Source organism: Mastomys coucha, unplaced genomic scaffold (genome assembly GCF_008632895.1).
Source record: "Mastomys coucha isolate ucsf_1 unplaced genomic scaffold, UCSF_Mcou_1 pScaffold9, whole genome shotgun sequence".
In the NCBI taxonomy this organism is placed as follows: Eukaryota; Metazoa; Chordata; class Mammalia; order Rodentia; family Muridae; genus Mastomys; species Mastomys coucha.
Window position 1 is genome coordinate 42061648 of NW_022196915.1, and position 17723 is coordinate 42079370.

At 46.6% G+C, this 17723-nt stretch overlaps 1 protein-coding gene and 1 long non-coding RNA gene across 2 annotated transcripts; one reads left to right on the plus strand and one right to left on the minus strand.

The window, feature by feature from the left end:
• Nucleotides 1-303: 303 nt before the first annotated feature.
• LOC116084756 lies at nt 304-2654 on the minus strand. Its single transcript, XR_004116251.1, has 4 exons — nt 2554-2654; nt 1183-1296; nt 882-976; nt 304-686 (listed from the first exon to the last, which is right to left on the minus strand). It is a non-coding gene; the product is annotated as an uncharacterized LOC116084756 (long non-coding RNA).
• On the plus strand, nt 737-8829 carry Pck2 (phosphoenolpyruvate carboxykinase 2, mitochondrial). The gene is made up of 10 exons (XM_031361933.1): nt 737-895; nt 2893-3138; nt 3841-4025; nt 4112-4315; nt 4648-4835; nt 5083-5245; nt 5408-5626; nt 7612-7749; nt 7949-8044; nt 8233-8829. The coding sequence occupies exons 1-10, from the start codon at nt 867-869 to the stop codon at nt 8685-8687; spliced, it is 1923 nt and encodes a 640-aa protein (XP_031217793.1). The 5' UTR covers nt 737-866; the 3' UTR covers nt 8688-8829.
• The last annotated feature ends 8894 nt before the right edge of the window (nt 8830-17723 follow it).

A 17723-nucleotide genomic window follows, 5' to 3' on the forward strand; every position in this document is an offset into this window, starting at 1 on the left:
GCTGCTACCAGAAACAGGATTCTGAGCAGCTGTTCACCACGGATGCATTGAGTTTGAATTGCTACAGCATTTGAATTGTCGATACGCAGTGGTCTCAGGTTGGAACAACAAGTTGAGAAATTACACAAGGACCTTATGATAGTGGCAGGATGAGGACAAATATGCTCTTTGGAATTAGGAGGGAGTGGGTTAGGGGGTAGGGGCATTAGAGGACCAAGGATATGTCTGTAAGCCTGAAATACCTCACCAATTTCATGGTGGTAGATGAAACTTCCTTGATAAGAAGCTGGGCACGGACAACAGTTTGGTTTTGTTATTATTTAAGAGCAGAGGAGAGCTTAGCATCTGGGTCCCTGGAAAAGAAAAGCCTGAAGCTACGAGTGCTCTGGAAAAGCAAACCTAGACCCTGAAGTTTTAGGCATCTTGTTATCCTGGGCTCCCCACCCCTGGTCTCATCCCTCATTCTTAGCTTGTTTGACATTCGACGTCTCTTGCTTGCTTTCTCTAAGGAGCAACAGCCTTCAAAGTTACATCAGTATCCTTGCAGCGTGGCGGGTCGTAGGGCGAAGCCTCGGAGTAGGCGGATCCCAAGTTGAAGTCCGGCTCCAATGGCTTCAGGGTGTGATGACTGTAGGGCGGAGGCTTCACAGAGCCCGGGGCCTTGAGCTAGGGCTAGTGAGCCGGCCCTACAAATGGGCGAGAGAACCAGCTAGGTTCCGCCCCAGCGACTGCCCGCCTCCTTTTTAAGCGCCTCCCGCCCAACCTCAGCTCCCTCTGGCTTTGCCACGCTCCTTTCTTCCCCGCCTTCCTTGTCTCCCCGACTGCACTGGTTCCTGTGGCCATCCCGCAGCGCCAATCCAGGTGCCATGGCTGCTATGTACCTCCCAGGCCTGCGGTGAGTGACCCATAGCCGGGGGGCCCACTCTGCGCTCCACCTTCGGGGCTTCCTCCGCTTGTTTCCCATCCTAGGAAGAGACTGGCAGGGCGGCTATTCATCAGTGTGGGTCTCATGGTGGTGCATCTCCCTCCTCCCCCGTGCCATCCCCAGCCATGCCAGGTTTCCCACTCAGCCTCTGTGCTCTTCTATCCCTCCCTGCCCCCTTGTGCGCTGTTCTATCTGCCACGCGCAACCTCCTCCCCTTCTCCTTTGCCTTCCTGAGCCGTAGCAAATGCTCTACTTACCAGATGTAATTCTTTCAGACTAGGGGCTCCCAGTCTACCCTTCGGTGTGTGAGGAGCCATTAAGGCCTTAAGTTCATAGGGCTTGAGTCCCCGGGGACCCGAGCTCAAAGCTCCCTAAAGAAGGTAGAAGGTAAACATCATTTGCAGCCTCCCTGAGAACGGAACCTGGCACGAAGCCCAGTGAAGCCTCTGGGGACTAGGGAGGGAGGGAAACAGGGAGGGAGAGAAGGAAGGAAGCAAGATGGGAGAAGGAGGGCAAACTGCCTTTTTTAACTTGACTGGCTTTCCCTAGTAGGTCCTGGGCCCCAGGCTTGTCCTGGCTGCCTCCTCCTGCCCACCCCCCGCCCGCCCCATACAACCGGGTCTCCTCTCCATATGCCCCTTTCTCCATGGTCTTGGACATAGAGTCTGAACTGCCTCCTTATCTCTCCCGCGCAGATTTACTTGGTTAGTCCATGTGAGAGTGGTCTATGAACGATAGAGAGAAGGTCTCTCTCTTAAAGGTGTGCAAGAAAATGGGGGTAGGGCTGGGAGAAGCTATGTTTCCCATAAGACAACTGGAGCCAATTCCTGGGAATAAAAGCTTTCAGGACCATGCCTTTAAAATTACTTTCTCAGGGAAACTCTTGTGCAGAAAAACACACAAAGAGGCCTACCATGCTGTGCCCCTATCCCCTGGGGCCATAAGGGCATGCTGCCTTTATTGTGTTCTGGATGACACCCAATGCAGGCCCAAACTCCCACATCCAAGAGCTTCTCCCTTCGCAGGCAATGTAGCCTGTGGTCTGAGCTTCCCATCCTCTCATGGTCTGACCCTACCACCAACCCCTAAGGCTTCTAAGGAGAGCCAGGGAATGCGCAGGCTCACACCGTCGTGGCCTACTATGGGTTTCTGGCAGGTGAGGCCTTGCATGTGACTACATCTCTTTGCAATGATGGCCTTTACTATCTTGGGTCCAGAGCAATCACAGCAGACCCTGCTGTCTTCCAGGAGCGTAGCAGGAAGAACGATAGATAGAGACCCTGCCCTTCTGGGGATCTATGCATGGACCAGAGACATTACTCTTCTTGGTCCTTCTTTTGATTAGTTAAAACATCCTTAGCTAGTCCATGCTTGTTGACCCAGGTGAACAACCTGAAACCCCAACATCAGTTGTCTACATTCCAGAATTCTAACCTAAAGCCTGGCACTGGGAGAGGGCTTTACAGTCCCGAGTTGTGCCTTCTGTTTGAGGCCTTTACGCTGATGGAGAAAGATAAGGATAGCAGCCATTTTAACATAAAAACTGACAGGGTTTCTCTGTATAGCCCTGGCTATCCTGGAACTTACTCTGTAGACCAGGCTGGCCTCGAACTCAGAAATCCACCTACCTCTGCCTCCCAAGTGCCAGGATTAAAGGCATGCGTCACCACTGCCAGGCATGGATGAACTTCTTAAAAATTGCTTATGAACCTCTCATCTGGGCAATCTCTTCACTCTTGGGCCAGACGCTTGACTACCTCTCCTCCCTGATGGGAGACACATACCTCATAAAGGCCACAAATACAAGTAGTCTGAACTCATCCCACATACCAATCATACCTGGTCTCACAGTGCCTACAACCAGACACACTTTGGTACTCCCCAGAGGCATAGCTTTCTGCCCCTCGCCAATACTTGTCTCCCATGATAGCCACTGGATAGTTGACTCTCTGTTTTGATTCTGATAGGCTTAGCTGGCACGGGCTGAGGCCCTGGTCCTGGTCACCATGCCGTAGCATCCAAACCCTGCATGTGCTCAGTGGAGATATAAGCCAGCTGCCAGCTGGAGTTCAAGACTTTGTGGAGCGCAGTGTCCGTCTGTGCCAACCAGAGGGCATCCACATCTGTGATGGGACGGAGGCTGAGAACACTGCCATACTGGCCCTGCTGGAAGAGCAGGGTCTTATCCGCAAGCTCCCCAAGTATAAGAACTGGTAAGCCTTGAAACAACCCCCAAGATGAAGATTACTGCTTAGACTGAGGTCTCTTTGGGTTCACCAAAACAGAGATATTTCTAAACCATACCAGTGGAATGAGTCAGAATGAGAGCTTCAGGGGAAATGGAGTAGGAAGTGAATGTTTTCACATTAAATGAAAAAGTTGATACGAATTTACAAATTGGAGCTCTTACTTTGGAGGGGGCCTACCCACTGCCTGCCTCTTACTTCATGAAACATTGGCCAGGGGTAGAGGCTCCAAGGCTCCAACTGCTCTAACTGCTCTTCTAGAGGTCCTGAGTTCAAATCCCAGCAACCACATGGTGGCTCACAACCATCCATCAGAATGAGATCTGATGCCCTCTCCTGGTGTGTCTGAGGACAGCTACAGTGTACTTAAATATAATGATAAATAAATCTTTTTAAAAGAAAAAAGAAAGCCGGCAGACCTGGAGTCAAAGTTAAACTTAAGAAGTAAGTGGCCAGGCTTAGTGGAGCATGCCTTTAATTCCAGAACTCAGGAGGCAGAGGCAGGTGGATCTCTGTGAGTTTGAGGCCAGCCTGGTCTACAGAGTAAGTTCTGGGACAGCTGGAGCTACATGGTGAGACCCTGCCTTGACAAAATACAACAGAAAAGTGAGTCTGGAGATAAATGAGATCTGCCAGCCACCATTTCCCGGGCAATCCTCTCTCCCCCAGCTGGCTGGCCCGCACGGACCCCAAGGATGTGGCGCGGGTAGAAAGCAAGACGGTGATTGTAACTCCTTCGCAGCGGGACACAGTGCCTCTCCTGGCTGGTGGGGCCAGTGGGCAGCTGGGCAACTGGATGTCCCCAGACGAGTTCCAGAGAGCTGTGGACGAGAGATTCCCAGGATGCATGCAGGGTAACAAGTCAGGGACACAAAGGCAGGGGCTTTGAGGATGTGACTAGGTTTGGAATCCTTCCTCCTAGCGACATCTTCCTCCACAGGCCGCACCATGTATGTGCTTCCATTCAGCATGGGTCCTGTGGGCTCACCACTGTCCCGAATTGGAGTGCAGCTCACTGACTCGCCTTACGTGGTGGCGAGCATGCGTATTATGACCCGCCTGGGGACACCTGTACTTAAGGCCCTGGGAGATGGTGACTTCATCAAGTGTCTGCATTCAGTGGGCCAGCCCCTGACTGGACATGGTAAGTACCTACCTAGGACACTGAGAACTCCTTCCACTCAGAGGGAGCCCCAAATCTTATCCATCCACAGAGAAACGGTGGATGTGGAACCGATTACTCCCCAAGGCCCAGGGAAGCATTCTGGACTGGAGTAACACCATTTAGAGAACAGAAGTCAGTCGCCAGGTCTGACAAAGCACAAAGGCTGATGGGTACTGAAGAAGGGGGCTTAGCTACCTCTGGGCATTCCATTACTTCCAAGTGTCTCTTGGATCAATCCTTGATCCCTCCAGTCCCTGACACCCTGGTTTCTGATGCTGGTGCCAGCAGCACTATGACCCCATTGTCTCCAGGGGATCCTGTGGGCCAGTGGCCGTGCAATCCGGAAAAAACCCTGATTGGCCACGTGCCAGACCAACGGGAGATCGTCTCCTTCGGCAGCGGCTATGGTGGTAACTCCTTGCTGGGCAAGAAGTGCTTTGCCCTGCGCATCGCCTCTCGCCTGGCCAGGGATGAGGGCTGGCTGGCAGAGCACATGCTGGTGAGGGCCTGGTGAGGAACTGAGCAGCTGTGGAAAGGGGAGTGGGTGGGGTAGGCCTCCTTCCTGCCAGGAGCCAGGATGGTGAGCCTGAAACCTGAAGTTTTAGCCCCAGGCTGCTAAAGTGCTACCCTAGTCCCTGTGGAGGGGCAGGACAACCTGCTGCTACCTACCCCACTACCCGCTAGCTGTCCTCATCCAGATATGCCATCGTGACTTCTTCGTTCTGTTCCCTCTGTCTCCAACACAGATTTTGGGCATCACCAACCCTGCAGGGAAAAAGCGCTATGTAGCAGCTGCTTTCCCCAGCGCCTGTGGCAAGACCAATCTGGCCATGATGCGGCCTGCATTGCCAGGCTGGAAAGTGGAGTGTGTGGGGGATGACATCGCCTGGATGAGGTTTGACAGTGAAGGTGAAGGGCCCTTTTCCTGAGCAGCCAACATGGTTCCATACCTCAGTTAGCGTAGCAACTGCAGATCTCTGTCAGATCTAGAAAAAAAAAATAGTCGGACCCCCTCCAGCTTCACATCTCAGCCTTTCCTAATTGTTCTTTCCTTTCTTTCACTTCTGGCAGGTCAACTCCGAGCCATCAACCCTGAGAATGGCTTCTTCGGGGTGGCCCCTGGTACCTCTGCTGCCACCAATCCCAATGCCATGGCCACAATCCAGAGTAACACCCTCTTTACCAACGTAGCTGAGACCAGTGATGGCGGTGTGTACTGGGAAGGCATTGACCAGCCTCTTCCGCCTGGTGTCACCGTAACCTCCTGGCTGGGAAAGCCCTGGAAGCCTGGTAAGTCGGGTGAGGCATTGTGACAATGGCCCCCAGGGTTCAGCACTTTTATGTAGATGTGTGTTTTGCCTACAAGTGTGTCTACACCAAATTCGTGTAATAAACAGGCTATCAGATCCCCTGGAACTAGAATTACAGATGGTTGCAAGTCACCATGTAGGGGATGGGAATTGAACCTGTGTCCTCTACAAAAGCAGCCAGTCTCCAGCCACATCAATTTTAATAATGGAAAATCCTCTAAAACCCTACAGTTTCCAACACCAGGCAAGATCTCAGTTCGTGTCCTTATCCATTATTCATTGTTTGGGGATCTGAGTAATTATTTAACTTCCCTTCTGTTTTCCAGTTTTCCAACCAATTGAATAAGGCTTATTGTAGTACTCAGCTCTTAGGGTTATGGGAGCAGTGATAATGTATAAAAGGAGTTTAGCATGTGGTCAGATACATCACACTTGCCAATAGTGAGTATAAGCTGGACAGGCTTATGTTGGAGGACTATTTGGAGAATAGTTAAAGGAGGATTGGGCCAGTAACATTTGACACATCAGGAAAGAAGGAAGCCTGGGTCCTCTACCAAACATTCCTTTGTCATTTATCTGTATGATGGATAGCCCGTGTCTAAAGTTGCCCTACCCTTCCCACCCCTCCCTATGTTGTAATCCTGCATGAACTCAGGCTAGCACTTTAGACTTTCTCAGAGGCTGGTTTCCCAAGCTGTCATTACCAGGGTGCCTGAGAGACCCATCCCTCACCACCTTTCCATTGCCTTCTGCAGTTATAGGAAGAGAGCGCAGCAGAGGATGAGCCTGTGGTCACTGAAAGGCAAGCTTGAGTTTTGCAGGCTGGCCTAGCAGTCAGCCTCTTTGTTTGATCAGCCTTTATTTTCTCTAACACCATCATTAAGTCCCCCTCAGGAGCCCCACTCAACTGAGAAATCCAAAAAAAAAAGATAATCTTCCCTACAGGCTAGTTTCCCAACCCTTTCATCAACTCTGAATTCACTGATATAACTAGAGAGTCAGGGTCCTAGGCTGGGCGCCAGGGATAGACGTGTTGGCCCCTAACTCCCACTCCCTACCAATCTGGTCATCATCTCCAATGGAGAAAGCACCATGCCTGAGTCTCCCCAGTGGTGCTCACACATGTGCTATACTGTCTTGGCCCCTACCTTCTCTCCAGCATACCTGAAGGTGCCAAATGCTCTGGGCTCCTCAGGGTATGACTGGCCAGGTTATGTTCCTGATAGACTTCATGCCCTAACTAACCCACTCTGTCAGGGTCTAAGCAGGACCAGAGACATCACCAAAGGTCTATAAGCTTTAATACAATCACTGGGCTGGTAAAATGACACAGCGTGCTAAGGTACTTACTTACCATGAAGTCTGAGTTAGATTCCCAGTACCCTCATGGAGGAAGAAAACTGAACAAGCTGTCCTCTGAGTTCCATATGCATCCCATGGCAGCCCCTAGCTCCCAGCACAATAAACAAATAAATAAATGTGTAATAAAAGCAATTTCTGTTTGCATGTTGATGGCTCAGGAGATTGTCTTCCCTGGTTTGTTAATGGGAACCCACTGCTTGAAATATTGACCTGACATGCTCAGTTTTCACTTTAGGTTTAGGAAAATTAGATTTGGGGAATAATAATCCTGTAACTAAAAGTTTCTGGGAAGAAAATTATTATAACCACATGCCAATATCTAACTCTGTTTCCTTAAGACTTGTACCCAAGCCGGGTGGTGGTGGTGCACGCCTTTAATCCCAGCACTTGGGAGGCATAGGCAGGCAGATTTCTGAGTTTGAGGACAGCCTGGTCTACAGAGTGAGTTCCAGGACAGCCAGGGCTATACAGAGAAACCCTATCTTGGAAGAAAGGAAGGAAGAAAGGAAAGAAGGAAGGAAAGAAAAGAGAGAAAAAATGTGTGTCTGTGTTGAGAGTGGACATGACCTTGGAAATGATAGCATTTTGTATTTCCTCTCCCAGGTGACAAGGAACCCTGTGCACATCCAAACTCTCGCTTCTGTGTCCCAGCTTGCCAGTGCCCCATCATGGACCCAGCCTGGGAAGCACCAGAAGGTGTCCCTATTGATGCCATCATCTTTGGAGGCCGCAGACCCAAAGGTAAATAGCATGTGGGCATTGGACCTTCGTAGTAAAGCTCCCACCTTCCTGTGCTTAAAACTCACAGGACCGCTCGCTCACTTGGGACCTCTAGCTGCTGTCTAGCCATATCTCCTATAGTGAATGCAGAATGTGTGAGAGCATGGGGTCTGAAGTGGAAGAAAAAGGTTGCCTATAAACCTGTTCCTTGGTGTTCCAGGGGTACCACTGGTGTATGAGGCCTTCAATTGGCGTCATGGGGTATTTGTAGGTAGCTCCATGCGCTCTGAGTCCACTGCAGCTGCTGAACACAAAGGTAAGTTTATACCCTCCACGTTCCCTGTCCCTACTCCCACTGTCTCCATTTTTCCCATCCCTTCTCTTCACTTTCCCTGAAGCTAATTCAGAACTGTCAACTTTTACCCGACCTCTGCCAGCTGAACCCAGAGCACCCTTCCCTTCCTTAGACAGGAAGGCCCCTTACCCCTGCCCCTCCTGTCCTAGGAAAGACCATTATGCATGATCCCTTTGCCATGCGACCTTTTTTTGGCTATAACTTTGGACACTACCTGGAACACTGGTTGAGCATGGAGGGACGAAAAGGTGCCCGGCTGCCTCGTATCTTCCATGTCAACTGGTTCCGGAGAGATGAAGCAGGACGCTTCCTGTGGCCAGGCTTTGGGGAGAATGCTCGTGTACTAGACTGGATCTGCCGAAGATTAGACGGGGAAGACAGTGCCCAAGAGACTCCCATTGGGCTAGTACCAAAAGAAGGAGCCCTGGATCTCAGTGGCCTCAGAGCAATAGACATCAGTCAGCTCTTCTCCATTCCCAAGGACTTCTGGGAACAGGAGGTTCGTGATATTAGGGGCTACCTGACAGAGCAAGTCAACCAGGATCTGCCCAAGGAGGTGTTGGCTGAGCTCAAGGCCCTGGAAGAACGTGTACAAAAAATGTGACCTGAGGCTCAAGGCTAGCAAAAGCACAGCACCCCCATCTGGGTAGAGAACCCCCGGCTCACAGAAAACATAAACAATCTGACATTAAAATGTGTGAGTGTTGGGAGGCCGCAGACCTCCCCAAGCGGTCTGATAAGAGATGCACACTTTTTTGTTTTGTTTTGTTTTGTTTTGTTTTTTTTCAAGACAGGATTTCTCTGTGTAGCCCTGGCTGTCCTAGAACTCACTCTGAGATGCACACTTTTATACACGTGTTTGTTCACTTTCCATGTGTCCTCATAGGCTTCATTCAAAGTAGTCTTAATGCTGGCTCATGGTAGTAGGAACTTCTGGAAGAAAGCATCTTCTTCTGAAGAAATGTAACCTAGTATAGTGATGCACACCTTTAATCCCAGAGGCAGCTTGACCTCTGGGAGCTTGAGTCCAGCCTGCCTGGTCTACATAGCAACTGCCAGGTCAGCCGGGGCTATGTAAGACCCAGTCCCCTCCATCAAAAAAAAAAAAAAAAGACCACAGCACAGCAGGCTGGGTTAGTATTTGTGTCCCACACAGACTTGCAGAAGCCTCCTTCTCCACAGGAAGCCACTCCAGAACCAATTTCCTCCTCCTGGCTTCCTCCCACTTCCTGGAACCAAGAGCCACACTTGTTATTTTTTCCTTGAGACAAGGTCTCATGTAGATCAGGCTGGCTCCAACTCACTGTGCAGCTAAAGATAACCTTGATCTCATGACCCTCCTCTCCCTACCTCTGACAATCTTGCTACCAAGGCCAGCTAGACAACACTTCTAGAGCACTATCTGTATTCTAGGCACATTGTCAAAGTACCATTTTGTAGCTCAAAATACAGAGTTGGATTGAACATAATAACATGTCTTAAAATCCTAGCACTTGGAAGGACCCTATCACAAGGCAAGAGAATTGTATATAGTGACCCTGTCTACAAAACCCACAAACCAAAGAATTATCCAGTGACTGTCCCACATCTTTGTGTATATGGGCAGTTAGGAGAGGGGGATTATTTAAGAAAAAAAAAAAAAGATTTGCAGTTCAGAGGGAGACGGGAAATAGGACAGGGGAAGTTGATTTGATCAAATGACATTATATATACATAAAATTCCCAATAATAAAAAAATGAAGTATTTTTTTAAATAGGCAGTTGGAAAAATGGTTCAGTGGTTAAAGAGTATATACTGCTCTAGAAGAGGACTGGAGTTCAGCAGCGACATTGGGATTCTCACTGACACCTGTACCTATAGCTCCAGGAGATGACACCCTGACATGCACAGACACCTCACATGCACATATTTGCACACATACACATAATTAAAGTGAATCTTTTTTAATTTTTTATTCATATGAGTACACTGTAGCTGTCTTCAGACACACCAGAAGAGGGCATCAGATCCCATTACAGATAGTTGTAAGCCACCATGTGGTTGCTGGGAATTGAACTCAGGACCTCTGGAAGAGCAGTCAGTGCTCTTAACCACTGAGCCATCTCTCCAGCCCTAAAGTAGATCTTTAAAAAAGAAAACTGGCCTGAGGATATAACTCGGTGACAGGTTCTATCCCCAGTTCTGCAGAAAACAAAAGAACACAGGATAATCAACTTGTCAAAGGCAAAATAGTAAGCAAGTAGAGCCACCTCTCTAAATCCCCTAGGGAATGTATCCAACTGCACAGCTTCATCAAATCTGAGGCAATGAGCTAAGCATGGTACACACACCTTCAATCCCAGGACTCAGGAGGAGGTCTGACAGAGCCAGGACTACACAGAAATACCGTCTCTAAGAAGAGAAGAAGATTCTGCACGATACTAATCTTTGGAATGAAGTTCAGTAGTAAGATAACCGCCTGAATTCTGAAGTCAATTATGAGAGAAATAAAATATGCAATAAGGGATTGGAAAGGCCACCTCCTATGCTTTCAGTGCACAGTTCAGGTTGCAGTGCTCACACTGGGAGGCTTACAACCACCTATAACTCTGGCTCCAGGTTTTCTAGTATTTGAGGGTGCCAGCAAATGTGTGGCGTACATTCACATAGGCACATGCATAAGATTTAAATTTTTACATGTATCAATGCTAGCTGCCTGAATGTGTGTGCACCACATGTATACCTGGTATCCTGAAAGGTCAGAATCAGCGATGAATGCCCTGGACCTGGAGCTAGAATAGTTGTAAGACAACATGGATGCTAGGAACTGAACTGAGTTCTGCTCTGCTAGAGCAAGAAGTGCTCTAAGCCACTGAGCCATCTCTCTAGATCATCAATAAGATGTTAGAAAATAAAACAGGAGCAATGATCCCACATGAACTACAGCATTTGCTAAGGAAAACTTCCCTGCTTAGGAGCAAGATGAATATATAAACTCAGAAAAAGAAGAAAACCTTCAAATAAAATGGGATTCTGCCAGGCAGTGGTGGTGCACACCTTTAATCCCAGCACTTGGGAGGCAGAGACAGGTAGATTTCTGAGTTCAAGGCCAGCCTGGTCTACAGAGTGAGTTCCAGGACAGCCAGGGCTATACAAGGAAACCCTGTCTCAAAAAACCAAAAAAAAAAAAAAAAAAAAAAAAAAAAGGGATTCTGGGGAAAACCCTCAAAGGAAGCAAGTGGATGAGGAAATCCTGAGTGTTCTCCAAGAAAATGCTGGAAAATTGGTCAGAGAAGAAAGGTTTACTAAAGGTCAGGGTGGACCACAAAATAGAACACAGCAATTGAATACACAACATATAAAAATATAGCTGGGCCAGGCAGTGGTGGTGCATGCTATAACAAGGTTATAGCAACTAAGGTCGAATTTCAACTGTAGGGTCATTATCAACATCACAAAAGAGCTAAAGGGTGTAATGACACAGGCTTTAATCCCAGCCCTCAGGAGGCAGAGACTGGAGAATCTCAGACTTGGAGGCCAGCCTGGTCTACAGTCCTAGTTCCAGGACAAGGGCTGAGACCTTATCTCAAAAATACAAAAACAAAAATCTGAAGGATTTTTAATATCTTATGGTTTTAGCACAAAGAAATGTTTGAGCGGAAGTTCATCCTAATTTAAACATTACACAGTACATATATGCATCTAAACATCATGTGATACCTCACAAATATGCACAATCTTATGTATAAAGAAACAGTATAATTTAAAAGTCAGATCCTCATCTTCATAAATAGCCATGGGTGACACAGTGCCTTCTGCACACAGAGGCTCTACCCCTTCATCTGTAAAATGGGAAGGTACATCAGTGTTGTCGGGGTGACTGAGCCAGCGGAGTACAGCACGCAGCACTCTAGCAGCAAAGACCAAACCAACACTCTAGGCAGTTAGCTGCGGCTCCGCTCCGCTCCCGCGATTACAGTGGGCCCTTTAAGTCTGTCTTATGGAGCTGACCCTGCAGTTAAGAGAAAAAGGAGCAACGAGAAGAAAATGGAGGGGAAAAGAAGATTCGAAATGGGGCCCTCCCGGAAAGAAGCAGGGGAACTTGGGCTCCAGGTACCTTTTACACAGCACCAAGGTCTTAGCTTTAAACATGATTTTTCCCAATAAAATTGGCCCACATGGCAGATAAATAGAAACAAGATTAAGATATTTTGAGTTTTAGACTTGTTTTCTTGCTTGCTTTGAGTTTTGTTTGGAGTTTGTATGTTTGCTTGAGACAAGGTTTCCTACACCCCAGATTAGTGTGACAGAAAATGTGTTACAGAAGCTAGTAGTGAATTCCTGATCCTCCTGCCTCTGCCCCCCAATGCTGGGATTACAGGTGTGTTACCATGCCCAGCCTTGGCTTTAGTTTTGGCTCCCTCCCTCCTTCCCATTCTTTCTTTTCGGTTTTATCTGCAATACTAGTGTTGAGTCTAGGGCCCCTGGGATGCCAGCAAGTGGTCTACCACTGACATACATTCCAGTTGGTTTCATAAGGTAGGTCTCACCATGCCGCCCTGCCTACATTGGTGCCCTCCTAAAGTACTGGAATTACAAGGATATACACAACGCCCAGCCAACACACTGTACAGAAAACAGATGTAATTGAATAAGCTATTATAATCCTCCTTGAAAACTTTACCCAGAGAAAGAGAACTTTGGTAGATACCAAATGCCCCCATCTCTATCATAGCTGTCCCCTCTTGCCACAAATAGAATTATGATGATCAGCCATCATTTCCTTGCTTGTTTATAGTTTTCTCACCCAAATGTGGACACGTATACACTCTGACTTAGCCTTCCCTGGCCTATTTATAAATTGTAAAATGTTTGGGGTTGAAGCCAGCGCTTTGTGTGAATGTTAGGAAGTGTTCTGCACATACCAACATCTTCAACCATTGTTTTGCTTTGTTTCTGAAGACAGAGTCACCATACACAGCTTTGGCTGGCCTTGTTTTTGCTATGTGGCTAATCTCAAACTATCTTCCTGCCCTCACTTCCAAGTGCTGGAACTATGGCCATGTCTCACCTCGCCCAGCTTTATATGTATTTCTTATGTATTATAAATCTATTAATTCACAGATGTCTGCTCTATTTCTTCCTTCTTTCTCAAGTTAGCCATTTGGGAAGATCTAGATATGGATGTTCAATGCCTGGATTAATTACACAAGTATCTACAAAACAGACATCCACAGGCCCTGTTGTAAGAGCTGGAATAAGTTTTATATAGGCATGCTTCCCGATTAATGGAAGATTAATCCTATTTAATTGCCTTGTGGCCTACTTTATACAGAAACAGCACAACTGTTGTTTATTTTCCTTTATCCACCTTCCTTTTTTTTTTTTTTTTTTTTTTTTTTTTTTTTTTGGTTTTTTCGAGGCAAGGTTTCTCTGTGTAGCCCTGGTTGTCCTGGAACTCACTCTGTAGACCAGGCTGGCCTTGAACTCAGAAATCCGCCTGCCTCTGCCTCCCAAGTGCTGGGATTAAAGGCGTGCGCCACCACCACCCGGCTTATCCCCCATCTTTAAAATGACTTACTCTCCTATTATCTTTGGTTCTTGTTTTCTGAAACAGGGTCTCATATATCCCAAGCTGACCTTGAGGATGGCTGGTCCTCCTGCCTCCTATCTCCAGCGAAAAGCCAAAATCACCAAACTAGGTTGACAGCAGCCCCCACAGCCTTGTATGTGCCAGGCAAGTGCTGTATCAACTAGGTACCATTCCCCTGGCTCCTGCCTTTCAAAAAGATAGCCAGTTACTTGTAACAACACACACACAATGAACTTCTAGGTTTAAACACTGTGCACTTAATAAATTATATGCACTAACGTTCAAGTCCATATACCTTTGCCGATGGAAACTTGGATGAGTCATTTTAAAAGATCCTAAGAGTTCCTGCCTGCTTCCCTGCTGACACGGATGGTTGTACAAACATCTTGTATATTTTGTGCCCCAGACCTAGAGTCAACCAGCCTCTGAGAAAATGGAATCTTCAGTAGGAAACAGAATGTAAAAGCTACATGCTCATGAGCATGGTGGCACACACCTCTAACCTCATACACAGACTGTGGAGAGCTTTTAAGACAAGCCTAACAGTATAGCCCTGACATGGTGCCTAGGCTGGGCTCAGCTTCCTGGGTGCTGGGATTACAGGCACCAGAAACCACACCCAGCTTTGACTTGTCTCAAAAAAATAGACCAGGGGTTGGCAAAATGGTTCAGTGGGTGAAGATGTCTGCTGCCAAGCCCAGCAACCTGAGTTCAACCTTGAGACTCTCATAGTAGGAGAACCAGTTCTCCACATTCACATGCACATACACACATCACACATACATATGCACACACATTCATACAGGCACATGCACATAAATAGTAAAACTTGTAAAAATAGCAAATAAAATATGAACTGTGTACTATGCTCATAGATCTGTCTTTCTTTCTAGACCTTTCCAGTGCTAAAGAAAGAGGAAACATCTGTATTGATACTTTGCTATTGCTGTGATAAAACACCATGACAAGACAACTTACAGAAGCCTTTATTTGGGCTTCCAGTTCCAGAAGGATGAGAGTTCATGATGGGGACTTTAGGGATGGCTCAGAGTGTAAGAGTACTAGAAGCTCTTGCAGAGGAGCCAGGTTCAATTCCCAGCACCCCCATGGTGGTTCACAATAATCCATAAGTCCATATTACTATCTTTCATCTGATCTCAGTGTATGTGAAGCTTGTATATAGTATGTACATGTATATGCAGGCAAAATATACACACATAAAATCAAATGTATAAATAACTGGTGGTAGTGGAGGCAGACAGGAAAATCTCTAAGTTCAGTGCCAGCCTGGCATATAGAGCAAGCTCCAGGACAGCCAGGGCTACATAGAGAAATCCTGTCTTGAAAAAAAAGCAAAAACAAACAAAATTTTAAAAGTCCATGACAGCAGGGCAGTGATGGCACATGTCTTTAATTCCAGTACTTGGGAGGCAGAGGCAGGTGGATTTCTGAGTTTGAGGCCAGCCTGGTCTACAGAGTGAGTTCCAGGACAGCCAAGCTATACAGAGAAACCCTGTCTCCCAAAACAACAACAACAACAACAACAAAAGAGAACTAGAGATGTAGATCAGTTGTAGAATACTTGCCTAGCATTTGCAAAGCCCTGGGTTCAAACCCCAGAACCATACATTTCTATAAAACAAAACACACACTCATGCACACACACACACAATTCTTTTTTATGTTTATGGCTGCTCAGCCTGCACATGTATCTGTGTACACATGTATCACAACTGGAGTGACAGATGGTTGGGAGCTACCATGTGGATACTGTGTCCTTAGAAAGAGCAGCCAGGGCTCTTAACCACTGAGCCATCTATCCTGTCCTCCCCAATGTCCCCAAATCTAATTCTTAAGAATGTAAGAATTCTTGGGATGTAACTCTATTGGAAGAACTCTTCCCTAGCATGCATGAAGCCCTAGTCAATCTACATTCTATATAAAACTGGGTATTATGGTACACACTTGTAGTTCCCAGCATTCACACATGAGAGGCATGGAGTTCAAGGTTATCCTCAGCTATATAGTGAAATCAACATCAGCCTAGGCTACATGAGATGCTGTCTCAAAAGAAAAAAAAAAAGACCTACGATATGAGAGTTAGAATATTTCATCACTATCCAACTGTTTTCTAATAAAAACATTTTAAAGTCACTAGATAAAGTAGCACATTTCTCCCCTTAGATCTTATATGGGAAATGCTTCTTTTGTAAGTGTGCACACTTGTGAGGGCATCAGTCACTTCAGGACACTGAGCTCCTACAATCACCTGGCTCCTGTTGCAACTAAAGAGGCTGTGAAGGACCATCCTCCACATGAAAACTGGTCATCCTTTCCCCCAAAGATCAGGTTGCCCTCTAGTGGAGCTGCTCAAGGACAAAAAAAACAAAAAAACAAAAAAAAAAAACAGGCCAAACCTGGTGGAACAGGAAGTCAACCAACTGATATTTACTTAATCATTAGCCAACTTGGTCTCAAAATGGGTGCTGGAAGAAGAGAAACCTCTCTGTGGTTAGAGTGACTTGGTGTAACTGGGGACAGCTGAAGCTGATCAACTTCAAAGCACTTTACAAACTTACCAAGCACTTAAAGACCAAGAACATGTCAGAGTGACCTTTTGGTATGGGGTTACTAGCTCCTCCCTGCCTTTTATATACATATTAATATATTGATATTTCCCCTCTTCTTAGCACTTACAGATCTAACTTAGACCTACTCATAGTGCAATTCTGTCATCAAAACAGGCGAAAGAAGCTGGGAAGGTGGCTCAGTCAATAAAGTACAAGCAGGGGCATCTGAATTCTGATCCCCAGTATCTACCTGAAAAGTCAGCATTGCCCTTGTCACGTGTGTGAAATGCCAGGGCTAAGAAGCAGACAGAAGAATTCCCTGCTGGCTAGCCAGTATGGCCAACCAGCTAGCTCCAAAGTAAGTGAGAAGCTCTGTCTCAAAAAATAAGTTGGTAAACATTTTTTAAAGAAGACACAAGGAGGAGGAAGCCAAGATGGAGGCAGACGGACAGGAAGAAGATTCTGAACCAGAGTGGCTTTACATGGCCACAGGTAGATATATGATAAAGGTTAGAATAATTGGGATAACTCGTCTAAGCTAGGTGGGCAGCTTGTACCATTATCAATTGACCCTGAAATTATTGTGTGAATGTCTTTGAATTGAGAATTTATTGATATATAAATCTGACTTGTTAATTAAAAAAAAAAAGACATGAAAGTAGGAGGGGGCTTGAAGGGGGGCTATCAGAGGGAGGGGGAGCAGATGGAGTGCCTGTGGTCAAGATACACTGTATATATGCATGAAATTCTCAAATAATTTGGAAACTTTTGAGGAAGGCACCAGACATCCATTTCAGGCCTCTACACCAACTGATAGATGTGTTCACATGCACCAGAACACACCTGGACACACAGACACACCACACACACATACACAAAGATAATAAGGAAACATTTTGTTTTGTTTTGTTTTTGTTTTTTCAAGACAGGGTTTCTCTGTATAGCCCTGGCTGTCCTGGAACTCACTCTGTAGACCAGGCTGGCCTTGAACTCAGAAATCTGCCTGCCTCTGCCTCCCAAGTGCTGGGATTAAAGGTGTGCGCCACCACTGCCTGGCAGAAGACATTTTTACAGACCTCTTTTCTGGACCTAATCATAATGTTTTGTTCATGTTGCACCTTAGTTATCATCCATTTTATTATTTAATCACATAATGAGCTTGGGTTTTTTAATTTGTATTTACTTATTTGGGTGAGTGTGGGTGAGTGGGGAGGTATGCATGTGGAGTTCTAAGAACGATTTGTAGGAGTCCATTCTCCCTCAAGTCCTAAGACTTAGTAGTAAGTACCTTTCCCTAGCAAACACCCTAACCTGCTGAACCATCTCACTGGCCCAAACTTGGTTATTTTCATTTTATGAAGAACTGCAGCAACACTGGGTTTTTGTTGTTATTGTTGTTGTTTGGTGTGTGTGTGTGTTCAATGTATACATTCAACCCAGAGCATAACAGAATGCCAAGCAAGCACTCTCCCATAGAGACATATTCCTAACCCTCTA

Excerpts from the sequence above, each read along its gene's own strand:
- Pck2 (XM_031361933.1), top strand. The coding sequence starts at position 867 with ATGGCTGCTATGTACCTCCCAGGCCTGCG. Across the intron at positions 5,627-7,611 it reads GGGAAAGCCCTGGAAGCCTG|GTGACAAGGAACCCTGTGCA; the intron begins GTAAGTCGGGTG and ends TTCCTCTCCCAG. Across the intron at positions 8,045-8,232 it reads TGCAGCTGCTGAACACAAAG|GAAAGACCATTATGCATGAT; the intron begins GTAAGTTTATAC and ends CTCCTGTCCTAG.